At 60.2% G+C, this 26,115-nt stretch overlaps 11 protein-coding genes across 11 annotated transcripts; 7 read left to right on the top strand and 4 right to left on the bottom strand.

The window, feature by feature from the left end:
- Window positions 1-236: 236 nt before the first annotated feature.
- ACA1_246860 (putative rab family GTPbinding protein) lies at window positions 237-1,187 on the top strand (the record flags this gene model as incomplete). Its single annotated transcript, XM_004335468.1, has 4 exons — window positions 237-483; window positions 608-765; window positions 847-952; window positions 1,033-1,187. 4 exons carry the CDS (start codon window positions 237-239, stop codon window positions 1,185-1,187), a joined length of 666 nt encoding a protein of 221 aa, XP_004335516.1.
- A 116-nt stretch (window positions 1,188-1,303) lies between these two features.
- ACA1_246850 (WD domain, Gbeta repeat-containing protein) lies at window positions 1,304-3,460 on the top strand (the record flags this gene model as incomplete). The annotated part of the gene is made up of 9 exons (XM_004335467.1): window positions 1,304-1,418; window positions 1,597-1,678; window positions 1,767-1,903; window positions 1,997-2,082; window positions 2,172-2,396; window positions 2,472-2,567; window positions 2,608-2,733; window positions 2,823-2,948; window positions 3,038-3,460. 9 exons carry the CDS (start codon window positions 1,304-1,306, stop codon window positions 3,458-3,460), a joined length of 1,416 nt encoding a protein of 471 aa, XP_004335515.1.
- A 255-nt stretch (window positions 3,461-3,715) lies between these two features.
- ACA1_246840 (uncharacterized protein) lies at window positions 3,716-4,779 on the top strand (the record flags this gene model as incomplete). Its single annotated transcript, XM_004335466.1, has 2 exons — window positions 3,716-3,739; window positions 3,841-4,779. 2 exons carry the CDS (start codon window positions 3,716-3,718, stop codon window positions 4,777-4,779), a joined length of 963 nt encoding a protein of 320 aa, XP_004335514.1.
- A 241-nt stretch (window positions 4,780-5,020) lies between these two features.
- On the top strand, window positions 5,021-8,588 carry ACA1_246830 (ERCC4 domain containing protein; the record flags this gene model as incomplete). The annotated part of the gene is made up of 10 exons (XM_004335465.1): window positions 5,021-5,098; window positions 5,183-5,248; window positions 5,314-5,434; window positions 5,564-5,740; window positions 5,807-5,913; window positions 5,994-6,840; window positions 6,950-7,058; window positions 7,159-7,843; window positions 7,917-8,315; window positions 8,367-8,588. 10 exons carry the CDS (start codon window positions 5,021-5,023, stop codon window positions 8,586-8,588), a joined length of 2,811 nt encoding a protein of 936 aa, XP_004335513.1.
- Window positions 8,589-8,651: 63 nt separating this feature from the next.
- On the bottom strand, window positions 8,652-14,338 carry ACA1_246820 (SNF2 family Nterminal domain containing protein; the record flags this gene model as incomplete). The annotated part of the gene is made up of 19 exons (XM_004335464.1): window positions 8,652-8,806; window positions 8,895-9,036; window positions 9,130-9,192; window positions 9,270-9,497; window positions 9,621-10,337; window positions 10,423-10,568; window positions 10,715-10,877; window positions 10,929-11,015; window positions 11,122-11,223; window positions 11,324-11,432; window positions 11,629-11,751; window positions 11,860-11,959; window positions 12,032-12,185; window positions 12,284-12,381; window positions 12,499-12,661; window positions 12,851-13,587; window positions 13,699-13,762; window positions 13,880-14,157; window positions 14,329-14,338. 19 exons carry the CDS (start codon window positions 14,336-14,338, stop codon window positions 8,652-8,654), a joined length of 3,639 nt encoding a protein of 1,212 aa, XP_004335512.1.
- Window positions 14,339-14,826: 488 nt separating this feature from the next.
- ACA1_246810 (KH domain containing protein) lies at window positions 14,827-16,489 on the top strand (the record flags this gene model as incomplete). The annotated part of the gene is made up of 7 exons (XM_004335463.1): window positions 14,827-15,232; window positions 15,354-15,475; window positions 15,557-15,605; window positions 15,740-15,862; window positions 15,976-16,048; window positions 16,132-16,238; window positions 16,341-16,489. The coding sequence occupies 7 exons, from the start codon at window positions 14,827-14,829 to the stop codon at window positions 16,487-16,489; spliced, it is 1,029 nt and encodes a 342-aa protein (XP_004335511.1).
- A 221-nt stretch (window positions 16,490-16,710) lies between these two features.
- On the top strand, window positions 16,711-20,235 carry ACA1_246800 (Ca2+/calmodulin-dependent protein kinase; the record flags this gene model as incomplete). Its single annotated transcript, XM_004335462.1, is given in 14 exon segments — window positions 16,711-16,845; window positions 16,921-17,022; window positions 17,117-17,207; window positions 17,256-17,304; window positions 17,390-17,552; window positions 17,627-18,436; window positions 18,454-18,726; window positions 18,973-19,093; window positions 19,225-19,328; window positions 19,469-19,561; window positions 19,579-19,710; window positions 19,822-19,926; window positions 20,146-20,161; window positions 20,210-20,235. The coding sequence occupies 14 exon segments, from the start codon at window positions 16,711-16,713 to the stop codon at window positions 20,233-20,235; spliced, it is 2,220 nt and encodes a 739-aa protein (XP_004335510.1).
- Window positions 20,236-20,864: 629 nt separating this feature from the next.
- Window positions 20,865-21,264, bottom strand: ACA1_246790 (thioredoxin-1, putative; the record flags this gene model as incomplete). The annotated part of the gene is made up of 2 exons (XM_004335461.1): window positions 20,865-21,116; window positions 21,199-21,264. The coding sequence occupies 2 exons, from the start codon at window positions 21,262-21,264 to the stop codon at window positions 20,865-20,867; spliced, it is 318 nt and encodes a 105-aa protein (XP_004335509.1).
- A 306-nt stretch (window positions 21,265-21,570) lies between these two features.
- On the top strand, window positions 21,571-22,551 carry ACA1_246780 (Ras subfamily protein; the record flags this gene model as incomplete). Its single annotated transcript, XM_004335460.1, has 6 exons — window positions 21,571-21,610; window positions 21,692-21,770; window positions 21,868-21,956; window positions 22,044-22,077; window positions 22,129-22,250; window positions 22,340-22,551. 6 exons carry the CDS (start codon window positions 21,571-21,573, stop codon window positions 22,549-22,551), a joined length of 576 nt encoding a protein of 191 aa, XP_004335508.1.
- Window positions 22,552-22,677: 126 nt separating this feature from the next.
- ACA1_246770 (Ser/Thr phosphatase family superfamily protein) lies at window positions 22,678-24,387 on the bottom strand (the record flags this gene model as incomplete). Its single annotated transcript, XM_004335459.1, has 7 exons — window positions 22,678-22,972; window positions 23,091-23,152; window positions 23,226-23,336; window positions 23,459-23,577; window positions 23,716-23,895; window positions 23,974-24,115; window positions 24,205-24,387. The coding sequence occupies 7 exons, from the start codon at window positions 24,385-24,387 to the stop codon at window positions 22,678-22,680; spliced, it is 1,092 nt and encodes a 363-aa protein (XP_004335507.1).
- A 286-nt stretch (window positions 24,388-24,673) lies between these two features.
- On the bottom strand, window positions 24,674-25,969 carry ACA1_246760 (uncharacterized protein; the record flags this gene model as incomplete). Its single annotated transcript, XM_004335458.1, has 4 exons — window positions 24,674-25,549; window positions 25,631-25,725; window positions 25,813-25,897; window positions 25,919-25,969. The coding sequence occupies 4 exons, from the start codon at window positions 25,967-25,969 to the stop codon at window positions 24,674-24,676; spliced, it is 1,107 nt and encodes a 368-aa protein (XP_004335506.1).
- Window positions 25,970-26,115: the final 146 nt, after the last annotated feature.

Below are 26,115 nucleotides of genomic sequence, written 5' to 3'. Positions count from 1 at the left end.
TACCTCAGAGAGGAGGGCCACCTCACCTAATTGCGTTATCGAATGCCTTCGCCTCTTCGCCTCTTTGCCTCTCCTACACCCATCTACCTCTCTCCACCTTCTGTATGCGCTGGGTCCTTGTGCTCAACAACAAACCAAGCATGCACGCCTTCTTGTCTTCATTGTTGATGGTCGACACATAATGGGCAAGGAGTTCGGCAGAAGGCGGAGAAAACAAAGGAGAAACAACCAACAAGATGGAGGCAACAACACAACAACAAGAAGGAGCGGGTACTCCGAACAACAGATGGGTGGTGAAGGTGGTGCTGATCGGGGACGCCTCGGTCGGCAAGTCGTCTCTAGCGATGCAGTTATGCCTGAAGAGATTTTATGAGGACCACGTGCCCACGATCGGGGGTTCCTTCTACCAGCGGGTCCTCGTGGCCCCGCCCGACCCCCACTCCCCGCCCCGCGACGTGCGGCTCGACCTGTGGGACACCGCAGGTACCAAAACTACATTATTATTTCTTTTTATATAAATAAATAATAACTAATACAGCTAAATAATAAACAACAATAATATTAACAGAATACAAATAATTTGCGCATTGTGAACGGTGTGGGTTAGGTCAGGAGCGGTTCAGCAGCATGGCGCCGATCTTCTACCGCGACGCTCAGGCGGCGTTGGTGACGTTTGATGTGACGTCGCACTACAGCTTCGACCGAGCGCAGTGGTGGGTCGACGAGCTCAAGCAGAAGGGACCCAAGGACGTGACCATCATCTTGGTACCCATCCCGCACCCTCATCAGAAAGAACGGTGTCATGGTGAAGTGAAGTTGTTCTTACGAAGTGGAGGGCCTTGGCAGGTGGGCAACAAGGTGGACATTGTCCACGGCCGAGTGGTGAGCGCGGGCAAAGCTGAAGCCTACGTCGCTCAGCACCCTGAGCTGTTGTTCTACACCGAGACATCAGGTATAACAAACACTCTTGATGTGCGGATGGATCTTGGATGATGGTTGGTTGTTTACACCACATGACATGTGTGCCCACAGCCAAGACAGGGTTCGGGGTGACCGAGCTGTTTGAGCGGGTGGCGCGGGAGGTGGTCGCGCGCGGCACGGCCAGGGAGGAGCGACCCCAGCAGGGCCAGATCAAAGCGCCAGCAGCATCCTCCTCGCTCTACGGATCCCTGTGCTGCAGCACCTGAAGATGCCTCTGCAGAAGCCGAGGCCCACGCGCCCCTCTCGCACTGTACATACATCGGCCATTCCTTGTAAAAAGCTGTTCTTGTTGTAGCGGAAGAGGTTTGTGTTCCAAAAAAAGATGGAGGTAGAAGGTACGGCCACGGTGCCGGAGGTGGTTGCTGACGGCAACTCGTTCCTTCTCGGCCAGCACGATGACTACGTGACCCAGGTTGCGGTCATCCCCACCATTAGCGGTACAGCCGCTCTTCTATGCAAGATTATTTAATCTCAATCTCATCTAGTGAATGAAACTCGCCCATTTCGCCCCTCCCAACGCTCCGAGAGTGCTTGTCTCGTGAATAAGCCCACAACCAAAGTGTGGCACACAGATTGATTTGGCCAAGATTTAATCTTGCACGTCATTCTGTGCAGATTCCGAACCCTCTGCTTTTGATGTGCTCTCGGCCGGCATCGACGGCATCCTTCGATGCCACTCCGTCGTTTTGCAGGAAGGGTACACTCTCATAGCGCCTCTGCTCTTTGTGGTACTGAGCTCCACACGCCCTCTAACGTCCCCTCGCTACGTCAATGTTGCACCGCAGGAGCGCTACGACGACGCAGACATGGGAGGTGCTGAAAGAGAACTTCCCGCTGCAGGCGATGGCAACCGCGTCCAACTTTGGCCACTCGCTGGTGGCTGTGGGCGGCATGGGCCACAAGATCCACCTCCTCATTCGAGGTGCGCGTGTTCTTCATCATTGCTGCTCTCCTGCATCGTTCGCTCTGCATCATGCCTGACACGACACGCACACGCACACGCACACGACCATAGATCGGGCCAAGTGGGTGCCGCTTCTCGTGTTGGCCACGCGCAAGCCAGTCTCGGCCCTGCTCATCCACTCCGACTCCGCCCAGAAGGTCAGAATCGCTGCTGCCTGGCCTAAAGCGATCGCTGCCGGCCTGCACCCACTCACGCGGTTTCGTTTCGCACGTCATGCGCTGTACAGAAGAGGGAGAGCGGTCACGGAGTACACTGGGGCGTCAGCGTCTTTGCAGCTTCGCAGGACAAGGAGGTCCACCGATTTACAGTGAGTACGTGTCCCCTTGGCTTGCTGGCCGCGGTAGAACGCACTTATGGTCTAAACCTCCCGCGCCTGCCTCTAGTGCTGAGCAGAGACGAAAAGGAGGGTAGCGAGTGGGTTGTGACCGTCACGGGCTCGGTCTCGATAACTGTACAGTATCGCTGCTCACATCCACATGACGTAGGGTCACTGTGGTGTTTACGACCTGTTCTCTTCGTGTAATAGGGGCACACGGACCATGTGCGATCCGTCGCCATGGCGCCAGTGACTGAGGGAGGCGAGCACTACCTCGGCTCGGCCTCTGATGACGGCCTGGTCAAGGTACGATCGATCGTAACAATCAACGCACCGCACCGCACAGCGCAGCAACTCAGCCTCAGTCTTTGCGCAGGTCTGGAAGATGTCGACCCTCACAGAGCAGCATGTGTGCGAAGGCCACCTGGACGATGTCCTCTCCCTCTCCATGGACTTCTACACCCCTCAGAAGGTGAGTGAGCCTCCCCGGTCCCTGACCACCGGCGATTGGTGTGTTGATGACCGATTGACTGACCTATGTCCACACACTTCGTTCATCAGCCGATTATCGTGAGCGGCGGCAAGGACCGAACGCTTCGTATTTGGGGCGAGGGAACGAGCCGAGCCGCCACGCCCATTGCCTGCTTGGCCACGCTTCGTCTGCCCGCCGTCGCTCGCTGTATAGTGGTACGGCCTCGCTCGGCTCGTGTAGCGTGTGTCGCGTGTGTCGCGTGGCTCGTGACACCGCCGGCGCTAAATCGTTTCTTCTCTTTTAGACGACGAAGCCACAGGAGGGCGAGACCTACGGCGATGTGATCGTGGGCTGCGGCGACGGTCAGGTGCGACAGTGGCGATACGTCAAAGAGCGGCGGCAGGAAGAACAGCACCACACGGTCGCGATCGAGGCGCCCAAGGCCACCAAGCAGCGGAAGGGCGCCAAGAGGGGCAAGCGGCGACAGAGTGGCAACGCGATGGACGTGGAGGAGCCCGCCGCCACCACGACCACAACCACCATCAGGGAGTGGGTCGAGGCCAAGTGGGTGCTGGTCAAGAGCGTCCACGTGCATCGCGAGTCCATCGCCTCCATCGCGCTGGTGGACGCGCATCTCGAAGAGCAGCAGCAAGCCCAGCTGCAGCCGACATCGCTCATCGTCATCACCGGAGCCAATGAAGGCAGCGTCCAACTCACCCGCCTGTGAGCGCGGCAAAGAAATGGTTTTCTTTTTTCTTACATAGCTAACAAGAGAAAAGGGCAAGAGGAAAATGGCTGCAAAAGGCTGAAATTCAGTAGATTAGTCTGTCGGCCAATGACAGAGCCTGAGCTGCACGTGCACCCTGAGGGTGCCGAGCCTCAACCAGCAGCTACGAAGAAAAAGAAAAAAAAGGCTGGGCAGGCTGGCCCCTGAGATGGAGCTACGCAAAGGCTGAGGGTCACCCTCGGAAGGGTCTCATAAATGCAGCCCTTCGCCTTTGGCCAAGTCCCTCAGTTCAATACAGACATAGAACACACACACTACCCCTTCCCGAGCACCACAGCATTCCCCCCCCCCTAATGGACGCCGCGTCTTGCCTCTCTCAGACTTCAACCGAATTCGGAAGCGACCAGCCTCCTTTCGACATCGACACACTCGACCTTGAGGCCGAGCTAGCTGTCGAGCTTGGCAAGCTGATCGCGAACGACCACGACCCAGAGCTCTACCACGTCCCGCCAACGCTCCACCAGGCCGACCCCTCTCCCGCGACCTCAGTCGTCGACATCTATAACTACGGCCTGCCCACCGCCACCACCATCGCCGCACCCTCTCCATCTCCGCCCATGTTCTGGGATGTCCTCTCGTCCTCTTCTTATTCATCGCCGGCCCTCTCGTCGCCTGTCCCTCAGTCCCCCATCTCCACGCCGCAGCCCACCATCACCGTGACCTCGCCAACCTCGGCACCGGCAGCGGCGGCTCAGGCGGAGGTGGAGGTGGAGGCGGAGGCGTTGGTCTACTACTTCTCTCTCCTGCCGGAGAAGGCCAAGACCATCTGGGTCGTCTTCTTCCACTCACGCCTGCACTCCCTCGCTGACTTTCTCCTCTGCCTTACCAACGCCGACACCACCGCCATCAACAACTGCCGCGAGCTGGCCCTCGAGGCCAACACCGCCCTCTCGTGGACCGCGACCGACCCCTTGGGCGGGCAGCCGCTGTACCAGCACAAGGTGGCCTTCAACTGCCCCAACACCACCTTCGAACGCGCCATGTTCCGGGCCAGGCTCGTCAACAAGGCCTCGGGGCTGGCGCTCGACCTGGGGCCGTTCTCGATTGTGAGCACCACCTCGCAGCGCACGGATGCGCTGGCCCGGCTCGAGCAGCGGGTGACGCGCGGGTCGCATCAGCGGCTCATCGTCAACTTCAAGAACCATCCTTCCTCCAAACGCCATCACATTAACGGCAAGGGCGGCAAGCAGCGCAATCTGCGCGGCCTTCGCTTCCTCTACGACGAGCTGGACAAGGCCGTGCAGATGGCGAGGATGTAGACGCTCTGCAATTCACAATGTAAATAGAGAATAAATAATACCTATTTCAATTTGTTATTGTTTTTGGCGCGAAGTTAGCTTGGCTAGATCGAGATTGCCATCCCCAGCACTGGAAGGAAGGTGCAGGAACACAAGAAGGGGGTGAGGTGGGATGGCTACAACAGGAACTGCGGCAGCGGCTACGCATTTGCACCAGCATGGAAGAGGCGAGACGACTAAATTCGGGTCCGCGAATCCACACATGGAGTACCTGCTGGAGGGGCTGGCCGCCGAAGCACAGAAGCAGGGACAACAGACCCGCTACAAGGCGTACCTCACAGTACGTGCCCCCATCCCATCTAGAGTGGCAGGCCCAGCTTGATGCCGTGAGCTCAACGCTTATCCCCCCCCCGGCGATTCGCAGGCCTTGCGATCGATGCAAAAGTATCCGCTCCCGCTCAAGAGTGGGCAAGAGGCCATGATGCTCGAGGTATCCCTCTCGCGATGGTGTTCTGGCTACTCGATGGGATGCTGACTCCTTGGGTGCGTGTGCAGGGAGTGGGTCCGAACATAGCGTTCAAGCTGGATCAGCTCCTGCCTCGTTTGCACAAGGAGATTGAGAAGAACAAGCGTACCGCCACCACCAAGACGACGACCTCTCGCACTGCGGGACACAGTACGACTCGCACGCCGACCTCTCTTCAGAGAACTGTGTGTGTGTGTGGTCGTGCGTGCGTGCGTGCGTGCGTGCGGTTCGTTTTCCTAAATCCTCACATGACATCTACCCGGGGTGCCACATACGCAGAGCGTACCCGAGAGGGTGACGATGCGCCAGCTGGGCCAGATGAAAATGCGAGCGAGAGCGCTCACAACGCCGGCCCGCGTTTGGCGGCCAGCGCATCGAGAGAAGCGACAGAGAGACCCGATGAGCCGCCCAACAAGCGGCCGCGCAGCAGGGCCTACACGCCTCGCCTTCGCTCCAGTGCGTCTCTCTACCTCTCTCTCTCTCTTTCTCAGTGTGCCCCCTGTGTTGATGCCTACTTCGCAGTTCCGTATGCTGTGGTGATGGCACTGAGCCGAGGCCCGGCCGAGGACCCGATGAGCCGAGCCACGCTCCTGACAACAGCAGCGTCATTCTGCGACTCACCTGCAGTGGTGCGTGTTCTCGTAGTGGTGGTGGCGTGTGTCGTGTGTGTCGTATGCTCACACACCTCACGTCCCACGCCGACGACCAGACGGGCGACAAGGAGGACGGTGCGTGGAAGACCGCCATTTCCACGCTGGTCAAGAAGGGATTCGTGCAGCGTCACCCGCTGCGATCAACCCCGCACTACTCGCTCACCACCGAGGGCGAGGAGCTGGCTGAGCGCCTCTCCCGAACCACCACCACCACCACCGGCAAGGAGGATTCGGCACCCGCTCCTCGCAGCGTGGTTAGGGCGGCGACGGCGGTCTCATCGGTTGCCACGGCCAAGGCGTCCGCTAGCGCTGGACAGCTCCACGGGCACGATAGCAACGAGGAGAGCTGCGACATCGACGCCGACGACGACGACAACACCGGCTACCGGCGTTCGGCCGTCCAGAGCAAGAAGAAGGCAGCGCCCTCGGGAAAGGAGCGACGCCGGCCGCCGAGCGAAGACGAGGATAAGGAGAACAGAGAGAACGGCGCCGGCGGAGTGACACAAGGCGGCTGGGAGAGCAGCGGCAAGCAGACGTCGTCGTCGCTGTCGTCGAGCACCACCAAGCCGCGGGTCACGATCGACCTCTGCGCCTCGCCCTCGCCCTCCGCTTCGCCCTCGTACCACCCCCACCACGACTACAACTTCGACTACTCGCCGCTCGGCGCGTACCACCGCCTTTCCCCCTACAGGGGCCTGACCCCCGCCTCCCCGAACCGCCTCCTCCATCCCTTCCTGCACACGCAGCACTCGTCGTCGTCGTCGACGACGATGGCCCACGCCGGCGCCTCGTCGCCCGCGGCGCCCACTGCGCCCTACAAGCCCAGCTTCCGCTTTGGCTACGTCAACGAAGACGAGCAGTGGTGCACCTACCGATGGGAGGCCGCCGAAAAGTTCCACGAAGGTGAAGTCCCTCGCCACCCTCGCCCTCACTCTCTCATGATGTCAGCATAGCCATTGCTGCTGACCCGCGGACTCGTGCATCGTGACTCATGACTGGTGATGTGATGTAGGCGAGCGCTACTATCGCATTTCGACGATGCAGGACCCCACGCTGTGGGACAGTCACTATCGGCTGCTGGTCTCGCCCTTCCGCAAGAGCGCCGCCACCAATCTCCACAGGTGCGTGTGCGAGGCCCACTCCACACACATCGATCACACAACACGACACCTCAGGAAACTAAACTCGATTTCTTCGTTCTTCTTCGCGAACTGCCACCAGGGCGTGGCTGCGCGAGGACGATGCGCCCGTGTGCGCACGCGCGCCCATTGTTGCGGAGGACGCGGCGACTGGGCCTGTCGCCGAAGCCGCCGCTGCCGCCGAAAGCGGGAGCGACCGAGAGAACGCGACGCGACTGCCCACAGGCAAACGCACCAGAGGCGGACTCGCGCGCCGGAACCTCACCACGGAGCTCGACGATGTGGTGGCCGACGGCAAGACGACCACGAAGGCGGCCACCGCACAGGCCGCGTCGCGCAAGCCGAAGCGGGGCAAAAAGAACGTCACAGAGAAAGAAAGCGAAAGCGAAGAACGAGAGAGCGAAAACGAAAAAGAGCGAAAGCGACGAGCGGCGAGGGGGCAAGCGGAAGCGACGACCACGGCCCGCCAGCGACAGCGACGTCGGGCGCTGCCGCGGGACGCCTACGAGGTGGTGATGCTGGTCGACACGCGCGAGATCGCCGGCAAGGGCAACGCCAAGGGGGGCAAGAGCCGCAAGACGATCTTCCAGGAGATGGTCAAGCGCGGCATCGCGTGCGAGGAGCGGAGCCTCGCGCTGGGCGACTTCATGTGGGTCGCGCGCGACAAGCGGCGCGGCACCGAGTACGTGATGGACGTCATCGTCGAGCGCAAGAAGGTCGACGACCTCTGGGCCAGCATCAAAGACGGCCGCTACTACGAACAAAAGGTAACCATCCACACGTGCGTGTGCGGTGGTGTGTGCGATGTGTGCGGTGTGTGCTGATGAGGGGGGCGTGCAGTTCCGTCTGGCGCGGAGCGGGGTGGAGCGAGTGGTGTATATTGTGGAGGGCGCGCTGCAGGCGGGCGGCAATCCGCACAAGACGTGGAACCAGCTGCCGGTGGACACGCTCGAGTCGGCCCTGGTGTCGACCCAGGTGGGCAACGACTTTGTGGTCCAGCGCTGCGCGACCCTGCGCGAGTCCATCTCCTTCCTCAAGTCGCTCACGCGGCAGCTCACCGCGCGCACCGAGCCTATCACCCTGCGCGACGATGATGAAGACGACGACAACGACGACGAGCAGAAAGATAACGATGGCGCCAAGATCAGGGCGCTCTGGGAGATCGGCCGATGGAGCGAGAAGGTCTCCAAGAGCGGCAACCTCACCATCACCGACGTGTTCGCCAAGCAGCTGCTCCAGGTAAAGCGCAGCCTTTATCTTCTTTTTTGTTTCTTTGCTGATCGTGTGCAGATCAATGGCGTGTCGCCGGCGAAGGCGAAGGCGATCACGGATCGCTACGCAACGCCACGCAAGTTGGCCAAGGCCTACGATCGGTGCGCGGACAAGGCCGCGCGGGAGGCGCTGCTGGCCCAGCTCACCGCTGGTGGCCGCAAGCTCGGACCTGTCCTCAGCAAACGCGTTCACGACGCCATGTGGACCACCATCACACCCTCGCGGACCAAGGATGACTAGTAAACGACAAGAAACCTCGCAACGCGGCTCTATTGAAGGTGGTGTGGCGCTCGTGAGCAAATATCAGATGAACGCAGCACCGAGAGGGCCGCGTGGGAGCTCCTGTTGCGGCCCAGGCGGGGGCTGGTCACCGGCGGACGGGTCTGGCGCTCTGTTGCTGAACAGCATCGACAACTCGCGGATGCCGAGCCTGTTGGGGCTCCCGCCCTCGAATGCGCCTGCCACGAACCAACGTGAGATGAGCACGCGTGTGCGATCGTGGTACGTGTGCGGTGTGATGCGTGTGCGATTGGGGCCTAGGCATACCGCGGGCGAGTTCGTTTTTCTTCTTCTGTAGTTCGAGGATGCGTTCCTCGATCGAGTTGATGATGATGAAGCGCGTGACCACCACCGGCAGCTTTTGGCCCAGCCTGTGGGCGCGGTCGATCGCCTGCTGCTCCGTTGCGGGCTGTGTTCACCACGCACCACCACGCACCACCACCACCCGAGGTTAGCACCAGCGATCTTGCGCGCAGGTTAGTCGAAGAGTGGTCAGGCGTACGTTCCACCAGGGGTCGAGCAGGTAGATCCGCGAGGCCGACGTGAGGTTGAGGCCGAACCCGCCCTACCAGCCGACGCCGCCAGTCAGCGAGGCATGCCAAGAATGCGTGGCGCACGAGGTGGTGGTGGGGGGGTAAGTACGGCTTTGAGGCTGATGAGGAAGATGGTGACCTCGGGGTCGTCCTTGAAGCGCTCCATCGAGCGCTGCCGCTTGGCCTTGCTCATCCTCCCGTCCAACCGCACGAACGTGAACCCCTTCCATCGCAGGATGTGGCCCACCATGTCCAGGTAGCGCGTGAACTGGGAGTACACCAGCGACTTGACCCCCGTACCGCTGTCACGGATCGTTTCCAACTCGTCAACCAGCGCCTGCTCGCCACACAACCACCCTACACCACGTCAGTGTGCCGTGTGTGTGTCGTGTGTCGTGTGTCGTGTGTCGTGTGTCGTGTGTCGTGTGTCGTGTGGTGCGTGGCGTGCCTTGAGCTTTACGCTCTCCAGGAGCATTTGGATTTCCTCTTCGTCTCTCCGCTCTTCCTCCTCGAGGTCCCACTCGCCATCAGCCTGCGCGGCTTCCTCCTCTCCTTCTCTCTCCTCCGCTTCACCTTCGCCTTCTTGTGGCTCTTCGCCTTCTCGTCGTCGGCCTGTTGCTTCATCACCGGCCCGGGGCGCCTCCGCTTTCACCGTCGGAGGGACTGGCGGCCCCTCCGCCTTCACCGTCGGAAGAGCCCGGGTGGCGGTGATGCCCAGGTCCTCGAACAGGAAGTCGTCGTTTTCGTTTTCGTTCTTTGCCTTGGCCGCCGCCGCCGCCGACATCGTCGGCGTCCTGCCGCCCGCGGCGGCTTTCGACATCATCGACGCTGGGGTCACCACCATCACTTCGAGCTCGTCGTCGTCGTCGCTGCTCAGGTCCAGCGACTTGAACAGTGCGCTGCGGTCCTGCTTGGCGTCTTCGTCGTCGCTGCACTCGTCTTCGTCGTCTTCCTCTTCGTCATCGTCGTAGTCCTCCTTCTTCATCTTTCCCTTCCGCCCCGACCTCTTCTCCCTCTTCTTCTTCTCCTTCGCCTCCTTTTTGACGCCATCGCGGCCGCGCCCCTCGGACTTGATGGCCGGCGAGCCCGTCGCCTCCTCCGCTTTGACCCGCATCGGCAGCCGACACTCCGGGCACTGCTGCAGCCCCTCGTGCTCCGCCTGCCAATCCTCAAAGCACTGCACCACCGCACACACCGCACACACCGCACACATGAGGGGTTAGTCGGAAGATTAGAGCGCGGGGGGAGGAAGTGGGGTGTACGGTGCGACAGAAGGCGTGACCGCACGACGTCTCGATCTTGTCCTCAGGTCCGACCTCGTCGTAGCACAGGCGGCAGAGCTCCGCCACCCCGAGCAGCTCGCCCAGAAGCGCCTTGTCGCCTTCCTGGCCTTCCGACTCGCCCGGCTCTGCCATCGTTTCGCGGGCGTCAATACCCGTGTGCAGTAACCCGTGTGCGTGTGCGTGTGCGTGTGCGTGTGCGTGTGCGTGTGCGTGTGCGTGTGCGTGTGCGTGTGCGTGTGCGTGTGCGTGTGCGTCAAGGAGTGCAACGAACTGGGTGCGGCGGCATAGGTGGCCCTGAGCTTGCGGCCCATCTCGTAGTAGGAGAACTTGTGCCGGGTCCGCGATCGCCGCCCGCGCCGCCGGCGGCGGTCGGCCTCCGCGTTCTTCTCCTTCTCGAGCGTCGAGAGCGCCACCAGCATGGGCTGGTCGCACACCTGCCGCAGCCGCAGCAGCAGGCTCAGGATGTGGATGTAGTGCTCCAGCACCGTGCCCTCGCTGTAGTACTGGGCGAACAGGTTGGCCGATTCCTTGAACAGGTAGTCGTACACCCACTGGTGGTGGTGGTCCAGGTTCTACGCCGCCGCGCGCGGGGGAGGCGAGGGGTGCGGTGGTGAGTGGTGTCGCTCGCGGCGAAAAGAATAGGCAGAGCGCGGCTGCAGGTGAGGGGGGGGTCCATACCAGTTTGCTCTCGACGATGCTGAGCGGCGGCAGGTCGACGATGGGCTTGCCCTTGATCTCGTAGTCCTTCGGTCGGCGCAGCAGAAGCGTCTCGAGAATTTTCTGTCGAAGGGCAAACGACGATCAGAGTCTCGGCCGCTGACACACACGTCGGTTGCGTGGGTAGGGAGGTGGGTAGGTGGGTAGGTGGGTGGGTGGGTACCTTCAGCGCGGTGAAGTCGCCGGCCGGATCGACGTTCTGCTTCCACCACGCCTTGTCCATGCACTCGGGCACGTGCAGAAACCGAAGCAACGAGTACATGTCGTCCAAGCTACATATCGCACAGTAATGGTCGTCGTTTTGGTTGGAGCTTAATCATCGACACATACACCACACACACACACACACACCACACACACCACACACACACACACAACGACCGCACGCACGCACGCACGCATACTCACACCCGCACGACATACACGATTTGCTGCACCTGTGAAGCGAGGGTATGGGGAGAGACGGACCTGTTTTGGATCGGGGTGCCGGACATGATCCATCGGTACTTGGACTTGAGCGCGTAGGCGGCTTTGGCCGCCTGGGTGCTCTCGTTTCGGATGATGTGGCCCTCGTCCAACACCACGCGGAACCTTAGACGGGGCGGGTGGCCACCACCACGACGACCATTAGACCAGCCATGCAAAAGAAAAGAAAAGAAAAAGAACTGAATTGGAAGGAAAAGAAAAGAGATATGGTACCAGGTCATCTGGTGCAGGGGACCGAGGCGCCGGCGCACAAAGGCCCGGGCGTCGTCCTCGGACGACCACCCACGAGCCATCGTTCCGTAGGTCGTGAGCACTGAGGGGAGGGGGGAGCGGTGACCAGTGAGCCCTGACCACTGTCGTTGGTGTCGTTGGTCGTGTCGTGTACCGATGTCATAGTCGGCCAGGCTGGCGGCGGTGAAGCTCTGGCGATTGGCGCCGTAGAACTCCGCCACCCGGAGCGCGCCCTCCTGGCTCTTGTCGCTGATCTCCTGATGCCACTGCGACAGCGTCGACAGCGGACACAGCACCAACGTGCCGCCCTACGCAGAAGAGGAGGAGGAGGAGGAAGCGCACGAGAAACGTTACAAATCGTGGGAGGTGAACAAGCGATGATGCGGTTGGGTTTGTGTTTAATTACCTGGACTCTCTTTCTGTTCTGGGCCTGCTCCTTGGCCGCGTTTTGTTCGTCGATCGTGTGCAAGATGAGCGACAGCATCTCTATCGTTTTGCCCACCCCTGTGAGAGGGAACAGAGACACCACGGTGACCAGTCAGCCAACGGCGACACACACGACACACACACGACACACACGACACACACACAGAGAGAGAGACCGAGAGGGGGGAGTAGTACCCATGGCATCAGCAAGAATGCCGCCCTTGATGATGGGGTTCTTCTCCTGCTTGTTGAGCCACCACAGAGCCTGCCTCTGGTGCGGCAGCAGGGTGACCTCGAGATTGGGCGGCTCGGGCAGCTCCTCCTCGATCTCCGCGTTCATGGGACTATTTACATAGAGCTGCGGCGTGTTTCATCATGGCACACAAGACTTAGTCACTGACCGTGCGTGTGTCATGTGTGCGTGTCATGTGTGCCTTGTGTGTCGTGTCATGTCGTGGCGTGTGTGTCGTGTGGTATGTGCCTGTATGTTGTCGTAGGCTGTCCGGCCCGGCAATGCCGGTGTGGTCGGCGCTTCCAGCAGAGACACGCTCCGGTATCCAAAAATGTCTGTGTGGTCATCGTCGTCGTCGTCGCTGTCGATGATCCGTCGCCGCCCGCGCCTGCCGGTCGGCGTGGCCGCAGGCGCCGCCGTTTCGTTGTTGGTGAACATCGCGCCGAGGAAGGACGACGAGGTGCGTGATGACGCGCTGCGCCGGAGCTCCGCCCTCCTGCGCAGGGCCGCCACCACCGCCTCGATCGAGAGCCCCGACGCGAGCGCGTCCTGCATCTGCTGATAGAGGCCCTGCTCGCTCATTTCGCCGGCTTCGTCTTCCTCTTGCTCGCCGTCGTCGCCGATCAGCCGGCGCCGCTTGACCCGATCGGCGTTGGACAGGTCCGTCACGTCGCTGGCCATCGCCGCGCTGCTGCTGCTGGCGGTGGTCGTCGGGGTGCCCATGTGAGTCTGAGCCGCCGCCGCAGACATTACGGACGCCTTGCGCTCGAGACCGCTGGCCTTGCCGCCGGAAGGCGTGGTCATGACGACTTCCACGGCCGAGTCGAGATCGTCTTCGTCGTCGTCGCCTATGGACGTGAGATCGATTACGGTCGATGACGAGGAAGAGGACTGGGTGACGGTGTACGACGACGACGACGACGACGACGAAGCCGGGGAAGGGAACGCGGGCTCGGCCTTGGCAACGCGCGAGACGACTTCGTCCTCCTGCGAGAGGTCGATCGCGCTCGATCGGCCAATGACCGTCGGTTGCGGCGGCCGTGCCGCCGGCACTGATGCTGGTGGTGGTAGGGGTATTGTGCGCGGCGGCGGCGGAGTGGCAATCGGTGGAGCTCGCGGAAGTGGTGACGGCAACGGCGATTGAGGAAAGCTGGGCGAAGCACTGGCCTGCAGCGGTCGAGGAGGTTGTGGAATCGCGGGCGATGGCTGCGGCGCTGGCGCTGGTGTCTGTGGCACATGACACAGCACACGAAAAAACGCGCACGCACCCACACCACACACACACACACCACGCAAAGTGAGAAACGAGCACACGAAGACGAACTGCGTGGAAAGTGGTCCTACGGAGGAGGCGCGGGCTTTCTTGGCGTCGTCGGCAACGAGGCGCTGCACGAGCTCAGCCTTGTTACCGGAAAGGGGCAGGCCGCGCTGCCGCAGGAGCGGCTTCAGATCGACCACCCGCATGTTGCGGTAGGCCACCTCGCCCGTCTGCGGCTGCAGCGGCTGCAGACCCGGCAGAAGCGGGATCAGCGGCGCTGCCGACGGCGTCGGCGACGGGACAGGGGCGATAGCGGCCGCCGCCGGCACAACGGGAAGCGGCGCCGAAGCGGGCACAGCAGCAGCTGAAGAGAGAGGTGGTAGAGCAGCGATAGAAGGAGAAGGAGAAGAAAGAGGAAGTGGTGCAGCGACAGATAGAGACGGGGATGGAGAAGAGAGAGGGATGGCCATGGGTGGCGGCGGCGGCGGTTGGGCGATGGCGGTGTCGGTTCGGGTCATGAACATGGCAATGGCACGTTCGACCATGTTGGCGAAGGAGACTGCTGCAGATGGAGCAGGCGCGTCGGGCGCTATTGGTGGAGGTGGCTCGGCCGCCACGGCGGGGGCACAGATGGGGGTCGAATCACTATCCGCTACGCTTGTACGATTTTGCACAAAATCCATTGGCTGTGGCGGTTCGTCCGGAGGGGCCGATGGACGTACGTCAGCATTGAACTGGAACGCGGGCTCGATTTCCATTTCATCTTTGGGCAGCCGGCTCGCTTCATCGGCCGCCTGTCTCTCCATCTCTTACGATCCTCTCGTGTTTCGATTTCTGTAAAGTATTTCGGCCAAGCCTCGGCCAAAATGTTCGAATGGTTTTTTGCTTTATTTTATTTATTTATTTGTCTGTAAAGAATTAGGAAATCATGAGAAAAGAGCAAAGAAAATAGATCGTGGCGACGTGCAACCGACTTCTTCTCCGGCCTCACGACAAGCACCGCAGCAGCAGCAGCAAGTACCTGAAGAGAGAGATGAACTTCTTGCGACGCGTGTTCGGTGGGGGTGACAAGGCCGAGGCCAAGGCGGAGAAGGGCAAGGAGAAGGCCAAGGAGAAGGCCAAGGAGAAGGCCGAGAAGCCGGCCAAGGCGGCCGCTGAAAAGGCGGAGAAGGCCGCCGCCGAGCCCAAGGCGAAGGAGGCCAAGCAGGAGAAGAAGGAGAAACCGGCCAAGGCCGCCGCTGCGGCTCCGGACTCGCCCAAGGAGGAAAAGAAGAAGAAGGATACGCCCAAGGCGGCCGCCCCCGCCGCTTCGTCGTCTTCGTCGTCGTCGTCGCCCTCGGGCGGGGACGCTGCGGAGACGCTGAAGGTGGACAAGGACCTGCACTGCTACATCATCGGACCCAAGGGCGCCACCATCAAGCAGCTCCAGGCCGACACCGGTACCCTGCTCCTTCCCACTCGGTGCCGCAGTTAGTTGCACTCAAACCTTTTTACGGCTACTTGGTATTTATTTATCGAAATTAATTTGTTAATTATTTGTTTTTAAATCAAATAAATCAGGCGCGCGGATCGAGGTGCCGAAGGATGGGTCGAACAAGGTGACCATCACCGGCAGCGCCGAGGCCGTCGCACAGGCCAAGGCCGAGATCAAGAAGATCGTCGACGAGCAGTCCGCCCGCAAGGTACTCCGTTTGCCCCTTTTTCTCGGCCGTTGCCATGGCGTCTCTAACCGTTGCGTGTGCTACCCCCAACTTCACCCCTAGGCCGCCATCGTCACCCCGGAAGAAGCCGAAGAGCAGTCCCAGCGCAACGGTATGACAAATAGCCCCCCCACGTGATAGGTGAAGTGTTGGTCTGGTCTTGTTTTGTTTTGTTGTCGTGCGGGCGAGCGATCTCACGCTTTCTCTCGACTCCGCTCCGCTCTCTCTACGTTGGCGGGTTGGCAGAGGAGGCGTACCAGGCGGCCAAGAAGAACGTGGACAAGCACGCGCAGCTGAGGGACAAGTACTTCAAGGAGGCCGAGGAGGCCTACGCCGCCGGCGACAAGGACAAGGCCCGCGAGCTGCGAGGTACGACGAAGCCAGCGACCACAACAACGACACGCACTTGGCGTGTGCGTGTGCGTGTGCGTGTGCGTCATGGATGACCAATTCACTAACTTGTTCTCTCTCGCCCCTAACAGAGAAGGCCAAGGGCGAGACCGCGAAGATGGAGGAGGCCCAGGACAAGGCCGCCAGGGAGGTGTTCGATAAAGTGTACGAAGTGTCGCCGCCTCCTCCTCCTCCTCTGGTGCTCCGCGCCGCTGCGGCGACTGGCTTGCTCACCTGCGGCAACACAGGAACAAGGGCAAGGGCATCGCTGCCATCGACCTGCACGGTCAGCAGGTCAAGCCCGCCATGAAGCTGCTCGAGGAGCGCCTGGCAACTCTGGCCGCCAAGCACCCTGGTGCGTGTTGTGCGTGTGCGTGTGCGTGTGCGTGTGTGCGTGTGCGTGTGCGTGTTGTGCACCCAGTGTGCTGATCTCGAGATGGTTGAACTGTTGGCGCAGACGTCAAGGAGCTGTCGGTAATCACCGGAGCGGGCAACCACAGCGGCAAGGAGGGACCCAAGATCAAGCCGGCAGTGGAGAAGTACTTCCAGGAGCACAGCATGACCTACAGGCACGAGAAGAACGGCGAGCTCGTCCTCACCCTGTAAACAGTTCAGCCCGACACGAGCAGTCCACCGCGCAGCGGGGCCAAAACGCCGATCTAACAACACGGGGACACACAGAGTTTCTTTTTTGGCGCCAACCGTTTTACGAAATGTTCAAAACAATTCAATTCACAATGCGCCCATGAAGGAAGACGAATGAAGCAAAGTGTACGCCGGCCCAGCACCAGCCAAGAGCCGAGCATCCCCGAGACGAGGATGAAGCCATGGACGTCATCAATTACAGTGGCCTGGGCAATTGGGGCCTGCCCAAGGACGGGCCCGAAATCGACCATGCTGCTGCCTTCCATCGCTTCGCGGGCAAGATACGGGAGAAGCTCTTGGCCAACACGCTCCCGGCTGTGCGTAACCCCCCCCCCATCTATTGTCCCCCGAGTCACGCTCTTTTTATTTATTTACTTTTAAAAAACAATCAGCCCACCAAAAAGGGCGTCCAGAAACACTGCAAAGCACTCTTGCCCGAAGCACTGGAGATTGATGACCTTGTGAAGCCCCCAGAGGGAATTCCTGAAAAGGCGGTACGGTACGCCCGTTGACTGACCCCACTCCTTGGCTCTCCATGCCTAACTAAGCACCATCACAACACCCTCCCACCTTCGCGTGGTGCAATAGATACGACAATGGTGGAAGGTCATCATGAGCGCTGAGGCCCGAGACGCACTGCTAGACCTGACGCAGAATCCAACTGATCCGATCCAAGAAGGTGCACACAGAGCTTCCGCCCGTCCCTATTCGGTTGCTTGCATTGCAGCACGCATAAAGGAGGGAGAGCTGCAGAAGTTGTTCGCCGCCGGGGAAGAGTACCGCCTCTCTTTGCTTTCATGTTTTGCTGTTGCTGTAATTATTTTTATTTTTGTTTTTTTCTTTATTTTTAAACCACTGCAGCACACAGGTCATGCTTCCGCCTGAGAAACAATTCAAGAACCTCAGCCCACGCCGCCCCGACCGAGCTGTTGGATTTGACGCCCGCCACTGGACCGCCCTACAAGAGAACGACCGCGTCATCCCTCCGGGGAACAAGGACGTTTGTTTCTGCTGGTACTGTGAGGTACGGCCAACTGTTTCCCTTTTGCCCTCTTGGCAGAAACTGCTGACACGTGATGGTCATCATCATCATATCAGGAACTCTGCGGCTATGAGACCTTCAAGGACCTGGCCAAGTCGGCCTTCCTCCTGCGCCTGGCGCTCCAGCATTGGTTTTACTGGGCGCAGGTCAACGGCATCGAGCTGTACGAGACCAGGGATCGGTACGGGGAATCGATTAAGGTCGAGCCGTACCGGCCTAGCGGGAGCCGTGGCGGCGAGGACGAGCATCAGGAGGAGAAGGCCAAGGAGACGGCGGCGGCAGCATCCGAACATTGCAAGGAGGACAGGAAGGGTCCCATAAGGCGCTCCTCGCAGCGTCCCAAGCAGCACACGCAGCGATACGACCCCGCGACAGAGGACGAAAAGCAGCCACTCCAAACACAAAAGAGGAAAAGATCGACAGGCAGTGAGAGAGGCGAGAGGCGACTGCCGGAGGCGAACGACCCACCAGAGAGAAAGAAACAGAAGAGGGATGGAGGAGGAGGAGGAGGAGGAGGAGGAGGAGAGAATCTGTTCGGCGGGACGGCAGAGTGTCCTCCCGGATTGACATCAACAAGCACCACGTCAGGACGGAGCAGCGACATCGACGATCGATTCTGGCTGCTCTGCCTGATGATCACCAACGGCCACGACGTCTTCCCCTTCATCGGCTGGCGCGAACCCAGGCTGGAGAACCGGGTGGTCTTCGTCAATCTGCTCGTGAAACCGCTGAGCATGCTCAAGAGCGGCGACAGGCTGGCGATGATGCGTCTCGCGCTCAACTACACGGCGATTCGAGGGCTTCCTCTCCGCCAGATCGCCCTCCGGCTGCTGCAGGACCCAACAGTCAAGATACCGGCCAACTACGTGGCGGGCCGCGACAGATAAAACTCAAACCGACGGGACCCTTCTCCTCGAGCACCTCCGGCGGGAGCGACAACCGGGATCGGAACCCGCTGAGCTCGGGTTCAAGTCGCGCCAACAAGTCGACCGGCAGGCGAAGCGGACAAGAAGACGGCACGACGAACGCTCCGCAGCCAAGGGGCTGTTCCGGACAAGAAGGGAGGCCGCACGACGCACTGGAGGGACGAAGCAGCAACGAACACCACCCACTTCTTCTGACGCTCAAGGTCGGCTCTCCATTCGTGAACCCACGAGTGAGGATCAGGTACACACTCACACTCACACTCACACTCACACGCTCACCCTCATCCCTCTCGACCCGTACTTCTTCATTAGTCCATTTCGTTTCTATCTATTTATATATCTACATATATCTACATATATCTACATATATCTACATATTCCATATATATATATATATCTGCATCACCGAACCTTTTTTCTTCCTCTTCCTCCTGTTGGTGGCGGTCGGTGGTCTGTCTTTGGGGGGGGGGGAACAGGGGACAACGTGCGTCTACGCCGCGCTGTTTGATGGCCAAGAGGCCGTGGCCAAGCTGACCGACGAGGCCTCGGCAACACACCTCATCTACAGCAATGAGAAACGCCTCTTGCGCCGCCTCGGTACTTCCCTGCGCCCCCTCCCCCCCAAATCACACTCACCCACCTGTGTGTGTGTGAGAGAGAGAGCGCGCACGTACTCATATGAGATCACAAATGGTGCGGCGACGGGGGGGGGGCAACACCACCCACAGGCGGAAGATATCACACGGTCCAGCTCTTGGCTTCAAAGAAGTGTGTCAAGTTCAGCTACATCAACAAGACGGCAGTGCTCGTATTCAAACTTGCTCAACCCCAGGTATAAACACTCCTTGTGACTATGCGCGCGCGCGCACCACACACACACACCAACACTCGGACGTGCGGGCACAGGCACAAAGGGAGGTCGGTCCAACAACGCCGAAACAGATCACGATCTACATGCACCACCTCTTTCAGGTGCGCGAGCTCCTCCTCCTCCTCCTCGCCAGGGACCCTGAGGGGATCTTCGCCTCCAACGCGCTGAGAATCGTCGTGGCGCTGCGTGCGTGCGTGCGTGTGCGTCTCAGGCGCTCGAGTACTGTCATTCGCTGGGCATTGTCCACAGCGACGTGAAGCGTGACAACATGCTCTGGGATGACCAGCACAACCAAGGCACCCTCATCGACTTTGGCTTCTCCAAGGACAGACACTCACCCGCGGTACCCCTCTCCCCCCCCTCCACCCAAATCAGCTCCCTCCCTCCCTCCCTCCCTCCGTTTCGTATTTCGTTTTTCGTATTTGTTCCACATGTTCACCAACAAGCGGCGCAGCTACTGCGAGAGTCGTTTCATGGGACAAAGGACTACATGCCGCCCGAACACAAGAACTCGCCCGCCGGTGACATGTGGAGCGCGGGCATCCTCCTCAGCAAACTGGTGTGTGTGTGTGTGTGTGCGTGTGTGTGTGCGTGCGTGCGTTCCTTCTCTTTCTTCCGTTGCCCTTTCTCTCTAACACGAGGAGACCACCAGATCCACAGCAGCAGAAGCAGCGGCAGCCACGATGCCTGGCGCACGTGTCCGTCCCTGGCCACCGCACCGCCGACTGGCACTCTGGCCCACACAAGGTGCCGTTTCCCCCCCCTCCCCAGCCCGCAGGGTGACGAGGACAGGGGTAGAGTTTTGCTGCAACGCGTGTGCCGTGTGCCGTGTGCGTTCGCAGAGAGGGCGAGGAAGGTCTGCAAGTGAACTGCAGTGCACTGGCCTTCGTGGGTGAGGAGGAGCACGCATGCTTCAACGAGGCCGCGCACCGGCTGTTGCGGTCTCTGCTGGCGCAAGACCCACGCGATCGGCCGTCAGCCAGCCAAGTCCTCCAACATGACTGGTTCAAGTTGCTCGCTTCTGAGAGCCACACCGACGCGCAAGAGCTGGGCCACGCCACATCGCCCCTCGACCGGAGTGGTGAAGGGGAAAAACAAACGCGTTTGTTACAGAACCTGTTCTTGTTGGGGGAACAGGTTTTGTAACAAGAACAGGTTTTGTCACCGTCGGACACGTGCAGTAGGCGATCGCGTAGCCCTTTCCGCCGGCGGTGCCCTCTGGCGAAGATGATGTGGAGGCCATCGTAGATGAGAAGCGCTGTGTGGTGCGATTGAGCGTGCCTACAAGATGGGGGTGCAGATGAGAGTGTGCGAGCGCATGAACAAGTGAATCGAGTGCTCCTCATTTAAATCAGGAGTGCACAAGAAAACTTCTGGAGAAAGTCTTCTACGCCCTCCCCTCTCTTTCTGTGGAAGAACTCGTCATGACATCTTTTCATTCATTGAATGAGAGTTGCGCATGGAGTGAAGGAAATAGAGGATGAGAAGATGGACTATTTACTGGTGCTTGGTGATGCCCTCAGCGATCTTGGCCTCGCTGGCGCCGACCACCTCGTGCACCTTGCTGCCGTTCTTGAAGAAGAGGAAGGTGGGCATGGCGCTCACGGAAAGCTCAGCGGCGAGATCGCCGACCTCATCCACGTCGACCTTGAGGAACACCACGTTGGTGTTCTCCTGGCTCATCTTCTCGATGGCGGGCGCGATGCGCTTGCACGGGCCGCACCACGTGGCAAAGAAGTCCACCACGACCTACATTGTGCAACATCACGAAGCGATTAGAACGCTGTTCTTCTCCCACGGCCAGTATCACGGGAGAGGAGTAATCTCATACCAGCTTGCTGCCGGCGTTGGCGAGCTCAGTGTTGAATTCGTCCTTGCTGGTGACCTGCTTGACCATCTTGATTGATTTAGTTGTTGTGTGTGTTCGATTGATCTCTCTCGATCTGTTGTGTTCGATTGTACTGCTCTCTGCGTGCCACGTATTTATGTGCTGCCACAGCGAAGCCCGCAGCTCGCCGTTTGGTGGCCTTCCCGCCAAAACCTTCGGCGAGAGGAAGCCGAAGGAATCGAACTGGCGCTCTTTTCCTTTCGGGGCAAATAGAAGCAGACGAGAAGGTGACGAAGGCCGAGAAGTGCCCGCTTGCCCTCGGTCGAGAAGAGAAAGAAAACTCGACTTCGAAGGCGGAAAGGGCAGGTGCTGCCAATGGCGAGCCACAGCACGGCGGATGCAGAGGCGGCCAAGGGTGACACCACCTAGTCACCTGCCGACTTCACACTTGTGGGTGCATGACCTTACACCGAGGGGTTGGGGGGGGGGCGAGCAGTGACGATAGTGGGCGAGGAGATGGTGGGCAAGACCAGCCTCCACCGGGTGCTCTGCGGCACCGGCCCCTTTGAAGAAAAGTACACACGCCAAGCTTTGCACCCCCACCCACTGGCAGTGCAACGTCCGGCACGGGCCATAAGTGCTGACGTCAGCTGCCACGGCCGCGGTGGGCAGGTACCGCACGACGGTGGGACCTCCGCGGCCTCACACGTTCACTTGGCCCGGCACCGAGAGCCCCCGATCCGTCCAGCTCGTTGACACGGGTAGCCACTCCCTCGTCTCTCCGCGTGTGCCGTGTGTGTCATGTGTGCGGTGGTCATAACCCAACCACGTCTCGCGCGTGCGTGCAGCTGGCCAGCTCCGCATGCGCAACTACACCCTCAGGTTCGTCGACACCCCAATGCTGGCATCACTTACCACCTCATTAGCTGGCAGCTTGTCGCGTTCGCGCCTGACCCCCGAGCACCACACCCACTCCAGCGGCCTCCCAGGCTCCAAGGGCGTGTGGCTGACCTTCGACCTCAGCCGTGCGGCCAGCTTCAAGCAGCTCGAAGAGGGTACATACCAACCGCCGCCTGGTCACATCCGCCTTCCTGCACGCCACGCAGCACATGGCTTACATTCATCTTTTCGTGCTCATGAGCAGAGGAGTGGCTGCGGCACATCAACACCAAGACGGGCGGCGGTGCGGTGGTGATGCTGATCGGCAACAAGGCCGACCAGCAGCGGGAAGTGGGGGCGGACGAGGCCGAGCGATGGGCCGACCAGCACGGCCTGCTCTACGCCGAGGTCTCCGCCAAGGAGCCGGCCACCGTCGAAGCCGCCCTCAACACCCTGCTTCGCGCCATCCCCTTGTAGCTACAGCTCCACAACATAAATACTTAAATGAACTAACACCAATTATAACAATAATTAAGAGTTGATATTTAAATAAATAAATAACAGAATAAATAAATACAAACATTAGCACGCGTGGAGAAGGTGTCAAGTGTCGTGGGAGGCGGCGAGGTGGTGTGGTCGCTTGGTGCTGCTGGTGCTCCGTCTCCGCGAGGCCGATGAAAGGGGCGCGCTGCCGACCCGCTTGAGGGGCAGGTGCGGCCGCTGCTCGGCGCTGGCAGCGGCCTCCACGTCGGTGGTCGCGTCGTAGACGGCCAGTACCCGGCGGGCCTCGACGTCGTAGTCAAACGACACCGAGGGCTGGTTGGGCGCTAGGGCGTTGGCGGCGTTGATGAATCGAATGCCGTCCCGTTCCATCGTCCCTCGCGAATCATGCACATGCCTGTGCGGGGCCAAAAGCGAGAGTACGGCCAAGCCTCAGATCAGCATTGAACGTGTCGTGTGTCGTGCGTGTCGTGTGTCGTGTGTGGCTGTGCGTGTTGGTTTGGCGGTGGCCATACCCAAACATGTGTACGACCGGCCTCACTCGCTCGAGCACGGTCGCCTGAAGGTAGGGACAGCCCTGCGCCAATGGAGTCATCAACAACAATAAGGCGTAGGCGGGCGGGCGGGGTTGTAGGGTTGTATGTAGGTACCATGTTCTTCTGGAGATAGGAGTCGAGGATCTGATAGGGCGGCATGTGGGTCACAAGAAAGTCAACGCCCTCGGGTATGTTGTTCCACTTTTCGTACAACCTTGGGCTTTTCTGTTACGTGAGTGCGTCGTGTCGTGTGTCGTGTGTGTCGTGTGTGTCGTGTGTGTCGTGTGTGTCGTGTGCGGTGAGATGATGCCAGGGACATTTGTTGGAACAATATGAGACGGGCGTACGCTGGACATGGCGAAGCCGAGGCCCATCGACCCAATACCGGTGGAGAGCGCCCATTTCAGGGAGGGAAGCAGGAAGAACTTGTTGCGCGCAATCCAGGGCGCCCCATAGATACGAATCCCTGCGCGCGCACACGGCACACAACAGTCGGCACACACGGCACACGGCACACAAGTCGGCACACACGGCACACACACATAAGTCGGCACACATGAGACGAAGATTGACCAGCTCGCGCGAGTGGCGGCATGCGACGAACCTTCAACGGTGATCTCGTCGTCCTGCAGATAGGTGGCGTTGGTGAAGAGGGCCTTGATCTCCGCCGGGCTGTGCTTGAGCTCGTCCAGCGCCATCTCGTGGTTGCCCGCGATTACGATCTTGTGCCGGTGGGGCAGGACGCCCAGCCACTCGTTGAACTCGACCACCTGGCTCAGCGGGCCTGATTGATCGGGCGACAGACGAGTGAGCCCCTACGACGACGACGACGACGACGACAGAGTGGTGGTGGGGAGGGCACCTCGCGTGGAGAAGTCGCCGCAGTGGATGAGGATGTCGCCGTCGGTCACCCGAATGCGGCGGTGCTCCCAATGCGTGTCCGACAAACACACCACACGCACCACATGCCCGCTCGCGTAGGTGTGGTGCACCACCTCGCCCTCCTTGTACCACACATCAAAAAAAATTGAATTTAAAATAAAATAATAATATCGTACTATTTAAAGAAATAGATAATTGATGGGAGGCGTACTGGAGGAAAGACTTCAGATGAGGCGGAGGTGGTAGTGGGGAGCATGTGGTCTGGCTCGACGTCGGATTGATTGGTGTGATGCTGGTAGTCGGTTGCGGAGATGTCGCCGTCCGAGTTCTGTTGTGGATGCAGAGTGCGCAGGGGAATGTCGTTGCCAGACGAGGCGGCCCGTTGCGCTCTCATCTCCCGCGCCTTTGGGTTTGGTTGTTCGCGGTCGTCCGCTTCTGTTCGTTCCCAGTTGCCGTGTTTTTCTCCCCTAATTTCTTCCGAATTCTTTGTGTTCCATTCTCTGTGGCACGCCCCACAACCCACCAAGGAGGGTGCCCAACACACGGCGAGTGGCGATTCGATCTACAATGAATATTTACAATGCCCTCCGCCCTTCTTCTTCTTCTTCGTTGCCTTCGATTTCAGGCCTCTGCTCTGGCGGTTCCTACACTCTTCACTCCCCTCTGCACTCCTCTGCCCATCAGAGGCCGTAGTAGCCGGCGTCCTGGGGTCGATGGCCGATGGCCGCGCCGGTCGGTGTGGTGATCTCCTCGTAGCCGTTGCCGTTGCCCGCCACCTTCCCGGGGCTCACCCCCGTTCCCGATGTGCCTCCCTCTCGTTGGGCTCGCTCCTTCCAGTCCTTGGCGGTCATGGTGATGGTCGCGTCGGCGGCGTTGCGCGGCTCGAGGGTGATGTAGGCCGAGTCGAAGACTTGGCTCTTCTCCTGCGGCAGCGGCTGCTGCGGCTGCTCTGGTGGTGGCCCACCGGCCGCCTTTTTAAGTCCGAGATCCACGTACTGTGAGGCCGGCAGCTGCTGGGCCTGTGCTGGATGGTCGCCATCTCTCTTCGCCTTCGTCGTCTCCTTCGTTTTCGCTTTCGTTCTCTTGTTCGCTCTTCTTTGACTGCTCGACGCGAGGACCGCGTAGTCGGATGAGGGAACGACCGGGGAGCCCGCCTGCGGCGAAGCCTCGCCGCCGGTGGAGGGGCTCCGCCCGAGCTCTGCGTAGGAGATCGTCGGCGTGCTCGTCGTTGGTGGATTCCTGGGCTGCTGCACCTCCACGTAGTGCGACACGGGCAACTGGTGTGGCGCGGCGGCGGCCACGTCGAGGCCGGGGCCCACCTCCCCCGACTCGGCGAAGAGCAGTTCGTTCTCCAGGTAGTCCTTCTGCTTCTTCTTCTTCTTCTGGTCGAGGTGGCCTTCGTTGTCTTGGTCGCCATCGTCGCCGTCGCCACTGCTGTCGTAGCTTTCGTCGCTGTCGTCCGACTCCTCCTCGCTGCCAACGCCGTCGAACGCCTCCTTGAGCTCGGTGAAGGCCGCGGTGTTGGCCCTCGCCACGAGTTCGAAGTCGTCGTTCCTCTGAACAGTGCGGAGATGATGGAGAGTTAGAGAGAGCCACGATGGCCGAATGCCTTCTACACGCTCTCTCGTGGTAAGTACCTCGGTGATGAGCTGCTTCATGAAGGACTTGACCTCGTCCTTGATGCGCTTCATCTGCCACTCCTCGTAGCTCAGACCCTCGAGCGCCATCTCATCTGTGCACACGTCGACGATGTGTAAACGAACGAACGAACAAACGAACGAACTTGGCACGTGCGGTGTGACCAACTTGGCACGCATACCTTCGGATTCGCCCTCGCTCTCCTGATCGCTGATCTCGAAGGCGTCGGCGCTAATGTCGTGCAGCTTGTGCAGCTGCTTGTAGTACTTCGAGAGCACGTCGGCCACCTTGTCAAACGACGGCCTACACGCACGCCCAGTGACGTGAGCCAAGCGCATGTGCGGTGGCGCGTGTGCGTGTGCGGTGGTGTCGTGTGCGGTGGTGCGTGAGCCAGCAAGAGTACCGTTGCGAGGGGTTCTGGCGCCAGCACATCTTCATGACGCGCGCGAAGATCGGGGTCGCAGTCCTTGGGAATCTTGAGTCG

This window comes from Acanthamoeba castellanii (genome assembly GCF_000313135.1).
Source record: "Acanthamoeba castellanii str. Neff unplaced genomic scaffold scf7180000084763, whole genome shotgun sequence".
In the NCBI taxonomy this organism is placed as follows: domain Eukaryota; phylum Discosea; order Longamoebia; family Acanthamoebidae; genus Acanthamoeba; species Acanthamoeba castellanii.
Note: the sequence above shows the minus strand (reverse complement) of the source record. Positions and strands in the feature narration are given on the sequence as shown.